Source organism: Ascaphus truei, chromosome 4, assembly GCF_040206685.1.
Source record: "Ascaphus truei isolate aAscTru1 chromosome 4, aAscTru1.hap1, whole genome shotgun sequence".
Classification (NCBI taxonomy): Eukaryota; Metazoa; Chordata; class Amphibia; order Anura; family Ascaphidae; genus Ascaphus; species Ascaphus truei.
The window spans coordinates 249,003,548-249,027,266 of record NC_134486.1 but is presented as its reverse complement, the minus strand read 5'-3'; the positions used below and the strand labels follow the sequence as shown (position 1 = coordinate 249,027,266).

The following is a 23,719-nucleotide window of genomic DNA, read 5'->3' as shown; positions in this document are numbered from 1 at the left end:
CAGTCTAGGGAGGATTTGTTCCTGTAAAGTACACCTAGTTTGGCATAGGTCTTGGTTGTCAGGGTATTAATGTGCATCCCAAATGTTAAGTGGGAGTCAAACCATAAGCCCAGGTATTTAAAACTAGTGACAGGGGTTAGGGTAGTGTTAGTGTTGGTTCTAATCTGGAGCTGTCACTGGCAGATTTAAAAATGTAGTCTTGGTCCCAAATACCATTGTTACAGTCTTGTCAGTGTTTAAAAACAGTTTGTTGTGGGAAATCCAGTTTTCGAGTCTCAAAAAGTCAGACTGAAGTATGTTTTGAAGGTCAGAGAGGCTATGGCTGTGTGCCTATAGGATTGTGTCATCTACATGTGTATTGAGGCTTCCTTAAAAGCTGTGGGAAGATCATTGATGAACACTGAGAAGAGTAGGGGCCCCAGAACAGAGCCTTGCGGGACACCACAGGTGATATCCAGGGAGTTGGAGTTAGAGCCTGAGATAGACACGTGTTTGGATCTACCTGATAGGTAGGAATGAAACCAGTTTAAAGCATGCTTCCCTATTCCAGAGCTCTGGAGTTTGTTAAGCAGGATAGCCTTTGCAAAATCTAGGAATATTGCACCAGTTAGTTGTCCCATGTCCATTCCACACTGGATTTCATTGCAAACTTTTAGCAGGGTAGTTACCATCGAGTGTTTGGGGCAAAAGCCAGATTTGAATTGGCTAGGGAAATTTGTCTTGGTATAGTAATCGCTTAGAAAGCAAGGGGCCGGCGGGAAGGTCCATAGGTATGAAGCTAAACGGGATTTCTTCATGATAATAATAATAATAGCATTTTCTTGTATAGCGCTGCTAGTTTTACGTAGCATTTTACAGAGACATTTTGCAGACACAGGTCCCTGCCCCGTGGAGTTTACAATCTATTTTTTGGTGCCTGAGGCACAGAGAGATAAAGTAACTTGCCCAACATCACAAGGAGCAGACACCGGGAATTGAACCAGGTTCCCCTGCTTGAAACTCAGTGTTGTCCCCGTTCCATTCCACATTGTATTTCATTGCAAACTTTTAGCAGGGTATTTATGGTGTAAAGTGGCTTGTGGGGAGCTCAGATATCACCATATGTGGAAAGATAAATGATAATATAGTGTAGTATGTTCTACAAAAAAAGACAACTAAGTATATCACAGTTGGGGACTCACAATTTCCCAATAAGATATCAGCAGTGGGTTTAATCGTGTTGTGTAGGAGATTCTCTCAATTGGAAGGTGGCCGGTCTCAGCAGAGTATGCCCTCGGTGACAAAGATGACACTTTTAGTGCAACATTGCATGTTCAATATATATATATATATATATATATACAAATATAACTGTATGCTCATCTGCATGTCTTAGGCAGGTCTGCAACCCTGCCTTTCCCCATTATCACCCAGCATACAGCACTTCCACTGCAGCAAGGGATTCTGGGAAATGACATGCAAATGAGCACACAGTGTCACCTTTTGCCTCAATAACCATTTTTAACATGGTTCCCTATAGGCTTAAGCTTGCTGCATGGTCACAGCTTTGAGCACAGCCAGGGTTAAGGTGCATACCCAGAAAACCACCCAGACAGCCGTTTCGACCTTGATGGGTCTCATCAGTGTGGGGTTGATTTTACTGGGAATGCAAGAGAGGCTATGGGATAGGCTAAACCATAATACTGAGTTAAGTTATGGTGAGTAAAAAAAGTGACAAAAACCCTCCACAGGAATGCAAATATGCAAATATAACTGTATGCTCATCTGCATGTCTTAGGCAGGTCTGCAACCCCGCCTTTCCCCATTATAACCCAGCATATAGCACTTCCACTGCAGCAAGGGATTCTGTATATATGTATATATATATATATATATATTTTTTTTTTTTTAAGAAATAAGTATTGCACTTACATTTGCACTATGGGCATAAACACATAAAAATAAAGATGTGCAGCTCGTATGTCCACAGCCAGCCCTGCTGTTTGGGATTGTGTCGCGTCACTTCCGGTAGCCTGTCGCGTCACTTCCGGTTGCGATCGATCACAGGTATGGAACAACTGGATCAGGGTGGTGCTGGGTACACTAGTGGATTGCTGCAGTTCAACTCTACGCGTTTCGCTTGTCTCTAAGCTTCGTCAGGAGTCGTATCTGTTGCATTATTACATCTAAATATATATATACCCCTACAGGGTTCTGATTGGATGAGGGAATAATCTTAGGCTTCCCATTGGTTGGGCTATTACACTTGTGATTGGCCAGTGGGCGGGAGTAACACTTGATCCATAAAGCTAACTGTATTTAACAATGCATCATATTACAATAATAATAACTTTAATAACATATTTACAACACAATAATTATAAACAATTCATTAAAAACTAATCTTGTGTAATGCCTAATATATTCTAATACATATATAAAAGCTGATTGCAATACTTCATTATAACTGGTGGCTGGGTAAATAGGATATTGTCACCTACTGCTGCGGCAGCCTTTATTCTTACCTTTGCCACTAATTGGCCGGGGATTTACTCCGGCTGGCGCCGTGACTAAACAGCGCGCCAGCCGCATCCCTTCCGTGCACCCCCTCCACTTTGCGCGCATTTTTGTTCCCCTTCCCGACCCCCTAGCTGCTCCTGCCTTTGCCCCTCTGCTTCCCCGCACCCCCGCTTACCTCACTTCAACTTCAGGGGTGTCGGGGAAGCCGGGCGTGCCACGTGACAGTGACGTCACAGTGACACGCCGACATGCCGCCATCACCACGCGGCCCGCACGCGTCCAGCCGTGCGGTAAAGGTAAGAATAAAATATGACGCCAGTGTAGCTATGCCAATTTGTTCATGACCATCTGGGAAACTGACCATATTTGGTCTTCGCATAGTTTTGGTGCAAACCTGGTCCTCTGGAAGAGATACATCGATGATGTGTTTTTAATTTGGAATGTCGATGAAATTCTGTTAAAACAATTTTTAGAATATATTAATATTAGTAATTTTAATTTCAAATTTTTATCCAATTTTAGTAAGACCAATGTGGAATTTTTAGACCTTGTTATTTATATTGAAAATAATGCTATATTAACCAAAACATTATTATTATTTTTTTTTTTTGTACTTAAATTTTTATTCAGTTTAGACAGGGAAGGATAATGCAACATTAGCTTGAGTACAGATTACAGAACGTATAAATCAAATACAGTGGTTCACTGAAACCTATACAAATAAAATGATTATAGCATGTATCTGAGGCACTTCATTTCTTAAGGTCAAAAATTTGCGTTTTATCCACCCATCTGTACACATGACCAACTTTCTCCTAATCAAGGGAAATCAACCTGGTGTAGTGGTGGGTCTAGATCCTAAGATATTAAGAGGGAAAAAGAAATGGGTAGACAGAAAAAGAAGAGAAGATGGGGGGGGGGGGGGGAGGGATGGGGGGCCCACGGGTTCCCCCCAGTGTCACGTCTCAAGCCCGTCCGGGCCTCAGTTATCCATGGGTCCCAGGTCCTGTAGAAACTGCCAGTGGACTGATTTAAAAATGCCGTCATTTTTTCCATTTCCATAACTTCGCTAATTCTCCTTTCAACTGCACGTTTGGGGGGAGGGGCCAATTTCTTCCAGGAGGCCGCAATAGCGCGTCTGGCTGCCGTGAGAATAAAAGATATTAGTCTTCTCATCGGAGGTTCTATATCTGCCACCTGTTTAGCTAATAAAAAGACCAGAGGGTCTATAGGGATCTGGAGTTCTGTGATCTCCTCAATGATAAATTGAATCATTTTCCAGTAATTCTGGATAACCGGACATGTCCAGCATATGTTATGTGGGCCATGTCTCCCTTTTGTCCACATCCCCTCCAACACAGGTCAGACACCAGATGGAATATCCGTTTAAGGCGCGCTGGGGTGAGGTATCAATAATACATGATTTTATAAATGTTTTCTTTGATTGTAGTGCACATGGACGTTTTCGAAGCAAACTCCCATATGTCCTCCCAATCCTGTTTGTCAATTTCAATATTGAGGTCACTGGCCCATCTCAACATATTATCATGATCAGCGGAGTCCGCTTTTGACTCTAGACTCCCGTAGATCTTTGTTATTAGGCCTTTTTGGTAGACGCCTTTGCTACATAACACCTCGAACTCTGACATAGAGGGGAACTCCAACCTTGGGGATAGTTTTTGAATATAATGCCTAATGTGGAGGTACTTAACTAAATTTAGATCGGGTATCTCATACTTAGCTCGAAGCTCCTGAAAGCTCAACAGTTTACCGTTGTTTAACAGGTCAGCAATTACCCTGATACCCCTTGTTTTCAATTGGTTGAATTGATTAGAATCGCAACCTGGGGGAAACTCCGGATTGTCAAACAGCGGAGTAAGCTGTGAGATGGGGGGTAGCAAGTCGAATTTCTTTTTGGTTTTTGTCCAAATCTCCACGTATGTCTCATCGCTTCGAGTTCTATTTTCTTTGACTGTGTATCTCTTCTCTCACCAGTCCACAAACTTGTTGGCAGAGAAGGCGTTTTCGCATAGTACATTTCAATAGACAACCAACAAGTATGGGTCGGGTCGTGTTCCAAACCACCACTTGCCTTAACTGGGCTGCTTGGTAGTACTTGAGAACATCCGGGACGCCCATCCCCCCCTCTCCTTGAGGTCATCATAACCATTTTAGCCGCCCTGGGTCTTTTGCCTTGCCATATAAAGTGGAAAATTTTGTTTTGCAGGTTTTTCAATTCAGACTCTGGAATGCGGACTGGGAGGGTCTGGAAGTAGTATAGGAGCCTCGAGAGGACATTCATTTTTACTGATATTCTGCCAATCCAGGATATCTGGGGTCCTTCCCATTTGACCAGGTCCTTTTTACTATTTTCAAATAAAGGGAGATAGTTTTTCTGATATAGGGAGTGGTAGCATCTGGTCATGTTAATTTCCAGATACTTGACATGTGTGGGACTCCACTTATAATTAAAATTTAGTTTTAATAATTTAAGTTCTTGGTCTCCCAGGGTCAGATTTAATGCTTCGGATTTATCGGAATTGATTTTATACCCTGAGATTACTCCAAAATCAGACAGTGCCTGTTGGAGATTGGGTAGTGAGGTTTGAGGGTTTGCCAGGCTTAATATTATGTCGTCAGCAAATAGTGAGATTTTGTAATTTGACTTCCCTATTGTTATACCCTGTATATTCACATTTGACCTTATGGTGGCTGCTAGTGGCTCGATAGTGAGAGCAAACAGGAGAGGGGACAATTGGCATCCCTGTCTCATACCATTTCTTATTTTGATCAGCCCTGGGCTGCTTCCTGGCAACTTGATCGTAGTCGTGGGGGACCAGTACAAGGCCCGGACTCCTGTCAAAAAAAGAGTCCCCGAAATCAAATTTTTCTATTGTTTTGTCCAAGAATGCCCAATCTATTCTATCAAACGCCTTCTCTGCGTCTAGGCTCAACAGGATAGCTTTAGTGTCGACACGGTGGACATGGTCTATAATGTTAATTATTTTTCTGGTGTTGTCAGACGCCTGCCTATCTGCTACAAATCCGACCTGATCAATATGGATTAGTCTTGGTAATATGTGGTTTAGCCTGTTGGCCAGGATTTTACTATATAGTTTAAAATCGGTATTCAGAAGGGATATTGGTCTGTAACTACCGCACTGCATAGGGTCTTTCCCTTCTTTGTGAATTATAGCTAAATTTGCGGCAGACATTGATGGTGCAACTGGGCTGCCCTCCGTAAAGGAGTTGAACATTTCAGGTGGGGGGTCAGTAGTGGTAGGAACCTTTTAGTAGATGTTGGAGAAGCCGTCTGGGCCCGGGGCCTTGGAGATTTTTAATGGTTTTACTGCCTCTGTCAGGCAAGGAGAGTTAGGGTCACGGGCTGAGGTCGGTGGCAGGCGGCTTGCAGGAACGTCATGATCACACGTAGAGGTTGGAGGCAGACAGCAAGCAGGAATGTCAGGGGTCACACGTAGAGGTTGGAGGCAGGCAGCAAGCAGGAATGTCGGGGTCACAAGCAGAGTTCGGCAACAGGAGGCCAGGAGCAGAACAGGGGAGCAGGGAGTGAAACTAGGGAAGAGGGACAAGCCAGGTTACCAGCAAGGGCCTTTAATAAAAGGTACAGGACTCCAAATACAGAACAGGTACAGGAACAGGAGCTGCGGCAGAAGCATGGGCATAAGGAGTCTGACACAAAACAAAGGCAAGGTGAAACAGGAAACTATAAGGACAGAGGACAGGAGCAACAAGAGACAGGCAGACAGAGGAACCCCAGAGCAGACAGAAAACAGCAGCACACCCGGTTAGCGAATAGAGTGAGCCGGATACTGCCTAAGATGGTCCACACAGATCAGGTGGGTTTTATCCCAGGAAGGAAGGCAGCAGATAATACAAGACATATAGTACATTTGATCGAATTGGCACAAACAAAAAAGATCCCAATAATGATGTTAAGCCTAGATGCTGAAAAAGCATTTGATAGAAATCGACTAGGCGTATCTTGATGCCACGTTGAGGCGTTTGGATTCAGGGGCAGAATCCTACAAGCCATCACTGCATTATACTACAGTCCAGTGACAAGGGAGAAGGAGCTGCTCAGTGAGTGAAGACACTGACTAGCACTGAGTTTGAAGAGCCTTCAACCTGGTTCGATTCCCCGTGTCGGCTCCTTGTGACCTTGGGCAAGTCACTATCTCCCTGTGCCTCGGGCACCAAAAAATTGATTGTAAGCTCCTTGGGGCAGGGACCTTTGCCTGCAAAATGTCTCTAAAGCGCTACGTAAAACTATCAGCGCAATACAAGAACATGCTATTATTATTATTGATTCCCATCAGATACATTTAAGATTAGAAGTGATACTAGACAGGGTTGCCCCTTATCTCCATTACTTTTTGCCATGCGTATAGAACCACTTGCCAATCACATACATAGAAACCCAGATATTATGGGCCTACAAATTAACACCCACACCCATAAAGTTGGCCTTTATGCGGACAATGTCTTCCTGAGTGTCGAGACCCCTTACCTCCTTGCCCAACCTTTTTCATCTCCTGGGTTCCATTAATAAAATATCAGGCTTTATAGATAAATAATAATAATAATAAATCAGAGGCACAAAACATCTACCAAAGGATCAGGAGAAATTGTTAGAAATTAATTTCAACTTTAAGTGGCTGTCCCACTCCATTAAATATCTGGGAGCGAATCTCACCAATAATTACAAAACATTGTATCAGGCAAATTACCCTTATTTGATCAGGACTCTAAAAGAGGATTCAGACCTTCTGGAAGTTCCTGTTTGATCCATGGCTGTTTCTACTAAACAGGCCCACACAGCAGCTGCCCAGAGAAGAAAACAAGTTCATCGTGCATACTGCAACGGCAATGAGGTGTGAGATCGCAGCATTGTGGAAACAAAAAGGATTCTCCAGTTATCGCAAAAATTACAAACACAATTTGGTTTGTCTGCCGAATGGAGAAGCTCACAAGCCTGGTAAATGATACAGGTACGAAATTCTAAAAAGTTTAGCACCCATGGCTAGCCCATGGTAAATGATACAGGTACGAAATTCTAAAAAGTTTAGCACCCATGGCTAGCCCAATCAGATATACAGGGGGTGAGTGTGACCACAATTATGCAGTGATAGAGCCACGTGCGTTCTCGTTCGGCGACTAACAGGAGCTATTGGCATAGTTCACCTATTCATTATATAATAGGGCAGAGACTGAAAGGGCCCGGAAGGATTTAGAGCAATAAATATTCACTAGAGTAGAAGGGTTAAAATGTATAGTCAAATGGACCCAGAGTGAGGGCACCTACTCCCCCTATGTATTGTATGGATATTACATTATGTTGATGGATTTTGAAAATAAAAATGTAAGTTACCCAAAAAAAAAAACTTTTTTTTTTTGATAACGTGCGTTTTAATGTGGTCTGTAACATTCCCACGATCTACACAGTGCAAAAAAGTGCTTCCTCTTATAAAAGAATAATGGTTTTGCTGGCTAGCGCTAAAATATGTATTATCTGGCTTCATATACAGGAAGGATTATGAGTAAAAATACTGAGCATCATAAAGATTGGATACATTTTCATAGACGCCATTTAAAATGAGTACACCTTCCTGCACATACTGTAAGCACAGGATCACTTCATTTTAATGGCGCTACAACCGCAGCATACAAATCTCACCTAGTTACCAATATATATTATATTCAAGATTAGCAAAAAAATGTGCATCTGTACAGGAGACATGTGTTCTTCAATGATAATGTACAAACACCTATCACATATGCATGACAATCTGAACACCTAGCGCAGGGGTCTGCAACGTCTCAAGAGCCATTTTATAAAAATAAAGTCTCTCCAAAATATTCAGAGAGCCGCAACACATGCATGAATATTACACCCCCACAAACACATACATATACTGTACACACACTAGCAGATGTATAAACTGTATAAGCATTAACATACAACAAAATATATGGGGGAATAAAATGCATCTCACAATAAGAAGTACCTATATTTCGTTTTTTTCATTGTTTTTCTGTGCAAAAGTGTGTAATTTACAAATACACAATAAATCCTTCCCCCCCAAATACACACACACACACACACACACACACACACACACACACACACTACCCTCCCGACCCCCCAAATACACATCTAGATACAGGTAGTCCTCGCTATCCAACGTTTCACTTTACAATAAATGGCATATCCAACGCAACCTTATGGGCTGTTTTTTGACGCCGGAATGCGTTATCCAACGCTCATCGCCACTGATTAACATGGGACTCACTTTACAACGGTTTGTGTGTGTGTGGGGGGGAGAGGGGGGTGGAACAATACAGGAGAGAAGCAGGCAAGCAGAAGGGGAGACCTCAAGCCCAGCAGAAACAAGGAGCCCGACCAGTGACGACCGGCCCCCCTGCAAACACCGCCAGGATAGTGAGGGAGAGGGGCAGCAGCTGGGGGTTAAGTCTTTTCGTCGCCCAATCACATCATAACCCATCCGTTCACCTAATAACCCTGCCCCCACCCAGCACAACCCCTTGTGTCATAAAATCCCCGCCACTTAGACACGACCCCGTCCCTTTGTGTTGTAAAGAAACCCTGGCAGATTCTGGAGTTCAGGACTGGGGTCCCTTAACAGCTCTGTCCAACGTGTTAACCCAATTAATCCCTTAAGCATAGTAATGTGATGCACTTGTTTTTGAAAGCAAAGGGTAAAAAAATAAAAATAAAAAATAAAAAAAACACAGCCCGCTAATAATGGCTTTGTAACACCAATTTTTTTCTTCTTCTTTTGACATGTTTTAATGTAGCTAAGCAGATGCATTTATGTTGTATACATGAAGTACACCAGCAAAAAAACACAGTATGAAATCCCACGCTGAGCAAACTTTCTATTGTTGAGGAACGCTTTCTTGTGGCAAAAAAAAAAAAAAAATCATACATATATTTTTGTTTACCGTGGGATACATTCTTAAAAGCAATACCTCTGTAATAAGCTTATTAAATGAATAAGCTACTGAACACCGTATTTAGTTTAAAAAAAAATGTATATATATTTAACAGTTACAAATACATAATTGAAGCATAGAATTAAGTAACATTGTAAACTCATGATGTGGTTGTCATAGACCCCTGGCTTGGGCCCAAAACTTTGGTCAAGTGTAAACTACCAAAAGTATTTGGTTGGAACTAGTTCATCTGTTTTTTCTTCATATTAAATATGGTATATAATAGCTCACTTTTACTGTTTTGGTTTACAAGGTTCAACTAGGCAGCTTGTTTTTCTACTTCAACATAGTTCCATGCTAGTTTCAACTGCACTACACCGAAATCTCGAAGATACACATTGATCTGGAATACACCAGCCTGCCTTACTTGGCATGTGTCTGCGTTCTGATGCATTGCTGCCAGTCTAACCCCATGCATGTCATTATAAGATTCTGATGACGTCTGCTTTTCCAACTCTGAACCCAATACACACTGGCTTTGCATTCTATCAAATATAGATACAGAACTTGGAGGCTAGGACTGTACTGCAATCTCTTGAGAGAGTTCGGCTATCAAAATTGTAGCAATGGCATATTTTACTACAATAGTGCAGGAGGGTCCAACTTCATTCCTCAAAGGCCACCAACAAGTCAGGTTTTAAGGATATCCATGCTTCAGCACAGGTAGCTCAATCAGTGGCTCAGTCTGACTTAGTCACGTGTGCTGAAGCAGGGATATCCTTAAAACCAGACTAGAGACTAACATTATCGGAGTTAAACTCATACAGGCTTCAGGGGCGTATTTTTGTTTTAAAATGCAGTCAACATCATTAGGTGCAGGTTTGATTCCCTGGTCAGTGCCTATTTGACTATTTCAAGATGCATAAAAACTTATTTTTTGTATTTATGTATAAAATCAATAGAAACTATTATTCTCGCTGCATATAACCGTATGGTAATTTAACTCTTTGGGTGCCCCAAGATGTAGCCACTACCCCTATGGGTCTGGCAAGCCACGGACCTCAGGACGTAGCGGCTACGTCACGCCCGCAGAGAGCTCATCTTCTAGGGGAGAAGAGCGCGGGACCGCAATCTGTAGTGCAAGGTAATGCAAGAGGAGGACTCTTCCGTTCATGGGTTAAAGGACGTCGGGGTCACGTGATCGCGGTTTGTTGATGGGGCTGTGGCGCCACCCAAAGGGTTAAAAAGAAAAAGGTAGACAGAGGGCCTCCCACCAGTACCCTCCAGTACAGTATTTCAAAGCAACTAGGAGTGAGCAATTAAAGAAAGAGGGGGGGGGGGGGGGTGGGGGAGCTACTTTGGAGATGCTGTATGTTGGTATAAAAGTAATTTCACTTTATAAATTGCTAATGGTTCAGCTCACTTAAAACATGTTACGGCAACATTAAAATGAAAGCCCTTGACTAGGTACAGCGTTCACTATTCTTAATAGTTTTTTTCTAGAGTTCAATATATACTTTGTTGCTTAGCATAGTTGAGCAGTAAACATAGCTGTGCAAACTACAAAATGTATTACAGAAAATAAGAATACATATGGCTTTTGTTACGTATCGAACTATGATAAGGCAGCAACAACTCCTCAATTACAGTTATCAGAGCTGCAGTAAATATTTTGTATGCATCGATTTTTCAGCTCCTCATTTCCAGGCTGATTCGCATGCAGTATACAGTACACACAAATTAATACAGACACTGATATACATGGTCTTCTAAACAAAGACATGCTAATGTACTATATATGAGGGGACAAAAGTATAAAATACAAGGACCCAGAAATAATTTTTATGAGCTGGCATTTTATTAAGGGATATGGGGGCATTTTGGCTACCTCCCCACCCGTGTGGGCGGGCGGCTCTGTGTCAGTGTAGCTGTAACATGCTGACTCTGTACAAACACACGTATACAGGCACATAGACACACACACCTGCAGGAACGCAGCCTCTCTCCTGGCTCTTCCTCCTTCCCGATTTCCCCACAGTGGCGTGGCGGTCACTTAACCTGCCAGTCACGGCTCACCTGATCCGGTAGTGGCAGTGACCGACAGGTGAGTCAGCGCTGCAAAACAGGTGCCAGGGGAAACATTTTAGGCGACCAGGCACCTGGGATTTTTTCACCCCTACTGACATACACACCGACATCCTCCTGCCTCCACCAGTGGGAATTGAGAGCAAGGGTGGATAGTCTCCTTGAGCGATCTGAGTCGCTCCCTACCACAGTCCTTGTGCGCCTCTGCAACCCGCTCTCCACACTACACCAAGTGGTATGGTGGGGACTTACCTGTCAATCACCACTACAGCCGCTCACTGCGTGACTGAGCAGCATTAGGCCTTCATTATACCAAAAACTGCAGAGCGATCCAGTGACGTCATCGTAGCGATGTCGCCGTGCTTTATGTGAACATGCCAAAAAGATTTGTAGCGCTACTGCAGGGAGACTTGGCCAGATTGGTTGGTTGATGATGCACTATGATTGGCCATGCAAATCACGCGATGTGGCCGGTGCGGAGCGCTTGAGACAAACGCTTTGCAGCACGTCGCGGCGTTTATGTCGCGCTTGGTATGTGCACTTGTATTGGTTTTATTTTGTTTTTCAGGCGCGCAATTTTTGGTATAATCACAGCCTTAGGCATCGAAGAATGCTGAAGCCGGTAGCGCCAAACACGGAACAGGCGCCAGTGATTATTTCACCCCCGATATATAGTTATATACACAGATTTGCGCATGTATACAGCGATACACACAGAGCCACATATACTTATAAACAGATGTAGCCAGCTTCACTTTTGTTGGAGCTGTGGCTTCAGTGAATGTGACGGCCACGGCTTTCCCCGGGATCGCTGAGGGGGGTACATTACTTCTGAACGAGCTACACTGCAAGGATTCTCCGCTGCTGGGAGACGCTGTGGCTGGGACCCGGAAGCTTCTCTCAGCGGAAAACAATAAAAGGCTGGTTACAGCTTTAGTGGCTTACGCGGCTGATATTGGAAGGCCGTGCTTCTGTTGGTTATGTGGGTGCTATGACCTGGGAAATTAAGCAGTAATGCAGTAAAATATGCTAGAGGTTTTTCACAGCAAACACACATACACACAATTTTACTAGATGGGTTTGAAACAAACCAACAAGGAATTTGTATAAATATATAAAAAAAATATAGATATGAAGGAAATACTGCAACTAGATGTCTCCCAATATTGTCTTTGCTGATTAATGTCCTTTGTCTTTAACCTTTTGACAGCAATTAGTAGTTGAGATTTTGCACAGTGTGAACAGAATTTTTTTGTTTTGTTTTGTTTGCCAACCATTTCTAAATATAATTCAGCTGGGATGTTCTAATCACTTTGGAACCAAACTGATCTATTTATATCAAGAATGTGTGCAAGTGGCATTGCAAAGAACAACAAGGAGGAGGAGTTGCCTAGAGCTACGCAGGAACCAGATTTAGCTACAGTGTTCAGATGTACTGAACAGCATATGACAAACTGCAACCAGCTTCGTTCCTGTGTCTGACACTTAATAATTAGTTCATGCTGAAGCTGCAGTTTATCGGTTCATGATGCCCCTATCGCCCCCAATGAAAATTACTTTGCAACAGGTCAGATTTTTAGGAAAGCACACAGAATATAAGCCTTACTTACCAGAAATATATACACATACACCCACGCCAGACTGAAAACATCGGTCCTGTGTGCAATTTAGATGCCATAAAATCATTTTTGGCCTTACTTCGTGCTGTGCCGGTAATATAGATCACTGCTGATCTTATTTTGATTATTCCTGATCTCCTCTACCATGCACCACGACTGCTTAAGCCTCTAATTCTTTAAAAAAAAAAAAAAAAAACCTCTTGGCTACAGCCAACAAGTTAAGCAATCACCTCTGATGTGAAGTTTGGCTAACCGTGGCAAAGAGCACATGGCAGGTACCAAACCAAATACTGCAAAGATTGAATTCAATTAAAGCAGCAAAACAGGTTAACTTAAAAAAAAAAAAAAAAAAAAAGCACATTATTATTTTTTATTAAAGGATTAAACAACTTAACTTAATTTTAGCTCTAGGGACCCCTGCTTCCAGAGATACTTATCCCCGCAGGGGGTGCCGGTATCTCTGCGGCGTTAAAGGTCCAGGTCACGTGGGCCAATAGGAAGACACACCAGATTACATCACAACTTCCTATTGGCCCAAGTGACGTGGGACATTTAAGCAGCCATTATATTAGACACACAGTTTCTCTGCCTGCAGTGATAACGGCACCACTACGGAGGTAAGTATCTCTGGAAGCTCCCGGTCCTCGGTGCTGAAATTAACGAGCTTCAGTTCCAGAGACCCTATGTTTCAAAACTGTAACAGGTACCATTTTCATACACGTAGTATCATTGTACAACGTAGCCCTTTGTACAACAATTGCTTTCAAATTAAAAACACCTGTTGGTGAGTATTGCCCATTCCTCCAGTTTGTTTTTATGATGGTATGGTAAAATAATTAAAAAGGAAGGAAGGCAAACCTTTCTAGGGGGTTATTCACTAAGGGCTGTTGTGAATTAAAACATTGACTTGAATGGTCGTTAACGCAAGATCAGGCGCGTTAACCCACAGGTTAGTGAATCTTCCCCCTGGTCTGCTGGCCTCACTTTCTACTAAAAAAAACACAATGAAAAAGTGGCGGCGTTTTCTACAGTATTAAAGCAGCAGTCAAACTCCCATCCAATCCTCTGTTTTTAAGCTTCCGTGATCCGTGGTCCCAACTACCAATTTGACACAAAGGTGTTGCAACTTTCACTTGGCCGTGGGAGTAAGCCCTGACCCCACAGTCATTTGGTTTTCACCTGACCGGTGGTCTCGACTGCAGAGGTTGTGCTAGATTTATTTTCTATGAAGTAAATAATACTATTTGTTCCAAGAGGAGTATGGCTACACACACACACACACACACACACACACACACACACACACACACACACACACACACACACACACACACACAGCTGGAGGATCCACCGCAGTAAACTCCATGTGTTTGCACCCACCATGGGAGGCAGAGCGGTCAGTCACTGCCCCACAAAGCATTGAGCAGCAATATGCAAACCGATTCAGAGATTGGGAACCACAGGAGATCTGGGAAGCAGGCCTTATGAGATTGATTTCAATGTGTTGCTGGCTCCTCTGACAGCAGGGGTTAACAGACAATGTAAAAGGAAGTCGCTTTTAAAATCTGAGGAAAGATCCATATGGGACGTGAAACGTTGTTATTCCACTGTTCTTTGTGTCAAATTAAATGGACAAATTCATTATGAACGTCTTAGTAGAGCTCTGCTTTGTCTCTGTCCTAGAGGAGACCTGCACTTTGAAGAAATTGTTTGTCTGTGTTGCGTTGGCTGCACAAGCAGGATTTTCCTCGTCCGAGGCTGTTTCCACGTACTTTGGAATTGTATTTACAAATCTTTGCCATTCATGCTTCTACTGCATGTAGATCTTTTCTAAAAACATCTACGATTATATAACTGATTGAAAAAACAGGTCTGTGCTGTTCTGTTGTACAAGCCACTCATAATTGAAGGGTAAAACTAGGTTACAGTGACAAGTTAAAGCAGTATTACTCGCTTGTCCCTCACATTAATGCACTCATGATGACAAAAAACAATATTACATGTTTCCATGTGTCTAAAGCGTCAGCAAGCCTCCCATTAATTATTTGGGTCAATTCCACTTCCGGGCACTTCTGCCTTCCAAAATGTAGACAACGTGCTGGATTAGAGGCTCACCTAATATGGTGCTCTGTATTACCCATCAGGTTTATTTTATTTTCCGCCACCTCATTTAAAGCCTCATACACAGCTGTTTATTCTAAAGCTCCCCTTTTTTGGGATTTCGTTGATAGGCCAGTTTGATTCTATGTTATTATTTGTCTCCTTCCTGGCTAAAAGTAGAGTAGGCTAATTATTTATAATTCATAAAGTGTCAAGCATAGAGCCTACACTAGATTCCTCTCAAAAACGGCAAGCTAGATGTAGTAATATATTCTGACTAAATAAGTCATAGAATCGCAATATTCTTTATATGCCAATGTTATACAAGTAGTTCACTTAATTAACAATATTCTGGGAAATACCAACAAAATTGATCGAGTACTGGGAACATCAATTACATAATATGAAAAACAGTAACATTTTAATGATGCTACTAAACGACACACGTTATTAATATATACAGTGAAGGGTTAAAAATCCCCAAGGTGAAGCGACAGAGATTCACAATATTGGATAACCTGTAGAAAGGCAAGCATAATACCAAAAAGTGTCTCAACAGTGTGTCTCTGATTGGATGCATCTCTGATTACCCTATCAATTTCTGACTGGCAACAGTTGTATGGAGGTAAGTGGCACCTCCCCCCAGAGCTCATTCCTCCTCACCTTTTTAACTTGGGAGGTCTTTTCACTTTGCTGCAAGAACAGGACCTACTATGGTTCTATCCCCTCATACAGAGGTAAAAGGAAGGGTTCACAGTGTAGTGTAGGACCTGCATTAATTTGGTTACACCTTGACGTTGGTATGCAGGCTTATGACGCTTTGGCCAAAGGGTTTAACTAAATAACCAAGTAATTATTATTGAAGTATTTAAACTTTATACTTATTACCAGTGGTTGACAAATCACCAAAAAATCTACTCGCCACACAAAAAAATCTACTCGCCACCTAGTACCAAACGTGTGCTGCTTGGGCCAATATTTACTCGCCCGGGGGTTAAATCCACTCGCCAGGGGGCGAGCAAATGTATAGGTTTGTCGAACACTGCTTATTACCATATATGTTTTGTCAATTGGATGTAGCATTGGGCACCCCCTGTCTTTTGTTGTACCCTATCGGAAGCAAAGATTTTAATTTAAATAGGATAGATACTCATCATATAATCACACAATTCATATTCTGTATGGGTATTACTACTCCTAATAGATGTATCATGATATGTGATCAAGATGAGTCTGTCAGTACAGAACTCAGTAGATATACATCAGAAAGTAAGTGACAATATATCCTATGAGCAGCCAATAGCATAAGATGGTCAAGTGGTCTAAGCCTAAGATACAAATGGTACACTATACACTGTATAGTCAGCTTGATATGTACATAACTCAATAACCAGTGTCTGATCATTCATATGGAGTTATTATAAATGCTGCCTTCAGTAGGAGCTAAGCAATATCTGCAACAAATTAGTATTTTGCTGACTATTGCAACAAATGTGTCATATGTGAGTTAAATAGTATCTAGGCTTGCCAGAATCTATAACCACTGAATTGCATTCCCCATAAGGCAGGCCTGCACAATTCCAGTCCTCGAGGGCAGCAAACAGGCCAGGTTTTCAGAATATCCCTACTTCAGCACAGCTGGCTCAATTAGTGGCTTAGTATGACTGAGCCACTAATTGAACCAGCTGTGCTAAAGTATGGATATTCTGAAAACCTGGCCTGTTTGCGGCCCTCGAGGACTGGAGTTGTGCAGGCCTGCCATAAGGGGTGGTAACATACCTAAAATGTAAGTGGTGACCTGTAACTCTACAGCCATAGATATGGCATAGGTGTATGGTTAGAATATTAACACATATGCAGGGAAAACTAGCTTTAAATGGTTCACAAGCCATCGCTATACAACCGTATCTGTTGCGACACGCCGCTTCCGGGTATGCTTCGTCTCCCACGTTGACGCCACCGTCGTGACGTCACTTAAGACCCAATAACCATTGACTGTATATATTAATCACGTGCGTCGTTGTTTAGTAGCATCATAAAATTGTAATTGTTTTTCATATTATGTAATTGATGTTCTCAGTACTCGATCAATTTTGTTGGTATTTCCCAGAATATTGCTACTTAAGCTAACTACTTGTACAACATTGCCATATCAAGACTATTGAGATTCTATGACTTAGTCACAATATATTACTACATCTAGAGTGCAGTTTTGAGAGGGATCTAGTGTAGGCTCTATGCTTGACACTTTATAAATTATAGGTTCTACTTGTCCCTATGCACCGATGGACATGTACCATTCATTACTTCTTGACTTTAATAGGTTGAGCGGTTGGTCATCTATAGTTGTTTTAGGCTAATTATCTTCCTAATCAGCTGTATTACATAATCTATTTAGTTGAAAGGACTCAGAAGAGAGACCAAACAAACATTAATGGATATCTGCTGTTGATCTTTGTCCCATCTAAAACACAGTGACTAAACCCTTATGTGAGGAAAAATACCAATTAAATGCATCACTGATTTTCATATGTTAAAGAAGGAAACTCAAGTTCCAATTCTGTAAAAAATGGAAATATTCCAAAAATGCCAGGGGTTATTTCTGACTCACCCTCCTTGCTTTATAATTTCATTAACAGTACGGTACCTGCTTATCTAATGTGAACATCCCAGGAAACCATTTACCTCAAAGTCATATCCCTTACCAGTTTTGGCTTACTTAGTTTACAACTAACTCTACGATTTATTTCTTTTGCAAAATGTATTTATCTGATTTTAATCTAAAAAAAAAAAAAAAAAAAAGTCATCAATCCGCCAGATCTAACCCCTTTACCAATGACACTTTAAGAAAGCTACCTTTATAAGCAAGTCACAATGAAAGGGCAGTCATGCTAAAAGAGTTGAAACAAGCAAGTTAATACAGGTCAAATCAAGAAGCAGATCTGTAGTGCAGTGAGTAACCAGGAAATGAACATGTGTACAAACAAGCCAGCGACAAGAACAACCTTCCTCACTTAGTGTTCTAGTTTGTACCAAACCTAACTTTACAAGGCAAAGTATTGACCTTTAGTAATGTTGATTCTCTCTCTTAAAGCAGCAAGGCTTGCTGCACATTTTTGTCTGCAATTATTTACAGAAATCTGAATTGAGCCATTTTCGAGCAACAGGGGAAGTGCCAGTTCAGGAGTCCCAGTTTCAAATCAGTTTCTCAACTTTGTCCCTGGGACACCCCAGTTTAGATGTAAAGCAAACAAATCCTTTTCAGAGGAGATTGCTACATTACGTGTAAAACAGGCACAGTAACAGGCTCCCGAAAACATGTGTTCTAACAGACGTCAAACTTTGTGTTTGAGGCCACAACCCGTTTAAAGTTTGTAAAGTAGTTATTTCCCCACCCAAAAAAAAAAAAAAACATCAGAAACATCAATTGAAGTCAGTTTAATATCATTTATAAAAAACACCCATAGTCTTTACGTTTCCTAAAGAAGGCAGCACTGTATGTGTTAAAACGTAATACAAGAGGGGGTGTGAGGAGAAAAAAATAAATAATATTCTGGGCAGGGACAGGAAGGTGGAAAACACCTGTATCACGTGGCCCCAGCATTGTATTTATATTTCAACTACAGAAAAATAAAAAGTGTGTATTGTATGTACAAAGCAGCATCTGTTGCTGGTGAGAGCTATCATATACTCACTCTATTCTATGATGCACCCAAGGGCTAAGTTATACAGTACTTACCGTGTTACTAAATGGGTCAGTGGGTGTTTTACGTTCTGACTTGGGTTGAGTCTCATTCACACTCCATCGCAACAGTTTGCACTAATCAGTACCAACAAGGGCTGATGTCAGAGCGTTGGCATGGGTTAAAGAGTTTTGCATTACAACATAGGAACAGAACAACAAACCCTGCACAACAGCAGAATTATTCAAAATCCTGTGTATTTAAAAAAAAAATACACCTGTTTAGTATTAGATAATATTTACTTCATTTTTCACTCTTTACGACATTTTAAAATACATTTTCAATGTATTACGCTTCCTTGGATCAAAAATAACCATTTGGAAAGCTACAGCACTTCTGCTATGAAAACTACAGCCACATTGGCTGCCCAGGGAAGCAGGATTTTCGCTGATCGATCACGGGAGAACGAATCGGCAGATTAGACAATTGCATTGCCGTACATGTAGGGAACAGCTCATTTATTAAAATAAATCAAAACCGGGCAAGCGGCAATGCCTCTTTTTAAAAGGTGTGAATCTATAGCAGGAGGCCCCTAACAAAATACATATGAGAAAGTGGAAACTGAGGGTCAAAGATGATGCCCCGGTCTCACGGAAACTCCAATTAAAATCAATGGGAGCTTCTATATGATAGTGCCCCGATCTGCACTATCGCAGTTTAATTAAATTACCTCCTAAGGGTCTGAGTCTATATGCTCCGAAGCAGCCAAATCAGGCCGTTTTCAGACACTTTGGAGGATATAGAATAAGCCCCTAAGACGTGATAATGGGAAGATTTAACTGCAATTGGGTGTTAACTGTCACTCAAATCAATCATCATTAGCCTGCGATTGTGGCTCTCAGTTTAATGGTTTTGCCTATAAAGCCAAGGCACATATCGTAACCATGCAGGTGCCAAGCGACTCCATTTCAAGCAAGACTTGCGTTTAATAATTTTACTTTGCAACCTGTCACCAATAAAATTCATATGCTGCTGCTGCTATGCATGTTCCATAAATATTTGAGGTTCTCCACTCACGTGGAATATCCCCCAAAAATCCCATTGACTTGAATGGGAGTTGAGACAGCGATGCCCGATCATCAATATCGCGCCTTAAAGAAAACTCCTATGGTGTGTTTCATACCTTGTGCATTCAAGCCAACCAATATTTATTTACGTGACATTCTTCTGGACATTCTTTGCTAGAAAATGAGGACTATAGTTTAACAAAAAAAACACACGATACTCAAAACAAGAAACATGGCACATAGAAGGTCTATGGCCGATTCGCAAAGAATTTTTATAATAGCCCTGGTTTCTCATCAATGTATCACTGCCAGGAAAACCAGAGGTGCGCAGGCCAAGTGTTTTTAGCAGGCCAAAAGATCACTGTACTGGATTTGTGTATAGACACTAGGAGAAAGAATAACAAATGCCCACATCCTCACTGTCTTTATGTCAAACCATTTTCTGTGCCTGGGTTAGGTTGTTTTCTTAGTAGAAGGAAGATAAAGCAGTCAGCCACACAGGAAGTGACCCTGTTACAAAAAACAGTCACAGAGAGGGGGTGGGAGAGGCGTTTGTAAACCCACAACACGTCTGACACTTTCCAGGCAGTCATGTAACAAACTGGACTGGCACCAAATGCACAAGTCTTTTGAGACTTGTTATGAAATATTAGGAGACCTGTCCATGTAAGTGCAACGTTCAGATCTTTTGTTATCATAGCTATGAAAAAGAGGCACTCACTGCGTTAAAAGATTGGTATTCAAATAATTGGGACACAATAGGGACCATTGGTATCCCACTGGATCATTCAATCAGATTGAAATGTTGACATAATGAAATGGTCTTTAAAATGTTGTACTTGCATAATCATATTGACGCTTCTATCCATGTTAATACTACATCCTGCAGATAGTGTATTTCCTGTGGAATGGGACAGTCAGATTTATCACCTCTCTTAAATCCCAAATGCTTGAGTGGCTATTGGTCGACATTCCCATAACTATTTGCAAGATCCAAATCTTTGTCTTAGGCAGCCTTAAAGCTTACAGAACCTGCATCAAAATTGTGTGCAATAAGGCACAGTGGAAAGGAATTACTACCAGGTTTTAAAAGGTGGATGTCGCATCTACAGTGCCCTTGCAGTGACATTGTAACAACTATGACTGTCCAAGATATTTAACTACTCTGTCAAAAGTGCCTATCATGCATCACTTTAAAGAGCACTGCAGCCATCTCTTGCAGAGAAGAGCTTAATGATTGCTTTATTCCATTGCAAATCATTAGTATAGTTATATCTGACTTGCAGAGTTAAAGCAAACTGGGGCCAGTGTTTTTTTATATTTGTAACTTTTTGGGGGGTTAAGGAACCCTTAAAGTATAGTGTGAAATTCTGTGTAACCCCAACCCTCTCTAAGGCTGCGTCCCCGCTAGTGCTGAGTGCGCTGAGCGGGCGGTGCTTGGCGAGGTGACGCATATATATATATGTCCCCGCTCACGCGGGTATGCGCGTGCACACACGCAATGCGCTTAGGTAAATAAAATTTTTATACTTTCCCGCTTGCTCAATATTCGGCAATGCCGCCGCCCCTCCCCCCGCGAGCAGACGCAGGACACTCGCCACGCATGCTTTGAGCGCCAGCGGGGCTCCAGCCTAATAGGGCGTCTGAGATCAGAAGCATTGTAAGGAACCCCCAACCTTCTCTAATAGCGCGTCTGAGATCAGAAGCATTGTAAGGAAACCCCAACCTTCTCTAATAGCGCATCTGAGATCAGAAGCATTGTAAGGAAACCCCAACCTTCTCTAATAGCGCGTCTGCATTGTAAGGAACCCCCCACCTTCTCTAATAGTGCGTCTGAGATCAGAAGCATTGTAAGGAACCGCCAACCTTCTCTAATAGCGCGTCTGCATTGTAAGGAACCCCCCACCTTCTCTAATAGCGCGTCTGAAATCAAATGCATTGTAAGGAACCCCCAACCTTCTCTAATAGCGCGTCTGAGATCAGAAGCATCATACATTTTTCTTTATTTGGTACAATTTTCAAATGACCTGAAAATTGAAGGAAACCTTTCAGGGAAGCCCGGGGAACCCCCTGTTGAAAAACACTTTACTAGGCAATAAATAGCTGGCTCAAGCAACTCAAATGACAAACCCCATTGCAGCTTTAGTAAGGCTCCCTGTTCACACACCATGCAATGTCAGCTTGCACATTCTTCAGTGTTCATATTGGTATACAGCGGGTTATGTGGCACATGCAGCAGCATTATTACCTGGGAGCTCAGGTATCTCTTCAGGCATTCCTCACATACACCTTTCTTACAGCAGGGCAGCGGTTTGATGGGCTTGTCCTCCAGGCACACCCGGCAGCTCATCACCACCTTGTGCGCGGAGTCCCCCAGGCTGCTGAGCAGGAAGGGGGCCAGCTCCAGCTCCAGGCTGGCGGGGCTGAGCGGCAGCTCCGCAGTTACCCGCTGGGTGCCCCGGCAGGGGGCGTCAGGCACGCTGCCCTGGTCCGAGGGGTACACCTGGGGGAGGTCGCCGGATACATCGCTCTCCACGCAGTATACAGTGCAAAGCACGCTGTGTCTCTTCTCTGGGCCCCCGGCGCTGCCCGTGACCTCCGGTGTCCGTGCCAACCTCCCGGGCTCACACCCCACCCTCCCCCCTGCAGGGTCCTGTGACAGAGTGGGGCTCCCCTGCCTCTCCTGTCCCTCAGCTGTGTCACCCTCCCCGTGGGGTTCACCCCAAACCACCTGGTCCCCTACACTTCCCAGGCTCTGCGGGTCACCCGCCACCCCCAAAACGTGCACACTTTGCAGTAGCCAGGGGTCTGACAGCACCCTGGGGTTCTCCATGCTTCTCACGTCCCCCTGGGTGCCCTCATCCTCCGCGTCCTCCTCCTCCTCCTCTTCTTCACCCTCCTCCTCCTCGCTGCTGGCAGCGTGCATGTCCTTGTTGCCCCTGTTGTGCAGCTCCTCATGCTGATCCCCCATCCCCAGTGCCAGGCTTCCCATGCAGCAGGATCAGCAGGCTCTTCTCATACACACACTCTGCTCGCAGTTCACTTTTGCTTCCGGGTCCCTCCGGGGGCCTCTCCCCCTCTCTGCTTTGCAAAGGGACAATGCGCTTCCCCGGCACGTCCTCTCCTCCTGGGCAAAAGCCCCATGCACAGCCCCTAGCGCCTTATTACCCCCGGGCTGCGCTCTCCTGCCACTGGCACTACAGAGAGCCGCTGGGATTGCATGGCAGTCCCGCGCGCACACTGAAGGGGGGAGGAGGCAGGGACAGCATCTTCCCTGCGCTACCACACTGCTGCTGCCGCTGCTGCTTCAGCTGTTACCGTAATCACCCCACTAAACCTGGCCCGCTGTACTGAGCTTCAGCTGTTACCGTAATCACCCCACTAAACCTGACCCGCTGTACTGAGCTTCAGCTGTTACCGTAATCACCCCACTAAACCTGACCCGCTGTACTGAGCTTCGGCTGTTACCGTAATCACCCCACTAAACCTGACCCGCTGTACTGAGCTTCTGCTGTTACCGTAATCACCCCACTAAACCTGACCCGCTGACCTGAGCTTCGGCTGTTACCGTAATCACCCCACTAAACCTGACCCGCTGTACTGAGCTTCGGCTGTTACCGTAATCACCCCACTAAACCTGACCCGCTGTACTGAGCTTCGGCTGTGACCGTATTTACCTCACTGAACCTGA

The 23,719-nt window shown here is 43.1% G+C and overlaps 1 protein-coding gene across 1 annotated transcript in view; it reads right to left on the bottom strand.

Moving 5' to 3' along the window:
• RNF217 (ring finger protein 217) overlaps window positions 1–23,484 on the bottom strand; it is a 119,782-nt gene extending 96,298 nt beyond the window's left edge. Inside the window, 1 exon segment of the mRNA XM_075597234.1 lies at window positions 22,277–23,484. Within this exon segment, the coding sequence (XP_075453349.1) occupies window positions 22,277–23,020 (744 nt within the window). The 5' untranslated portion in view covers window positions 23,021–23,484.
• Window positions 23,485–23,719: the final 235 nt, after the last annotated feature.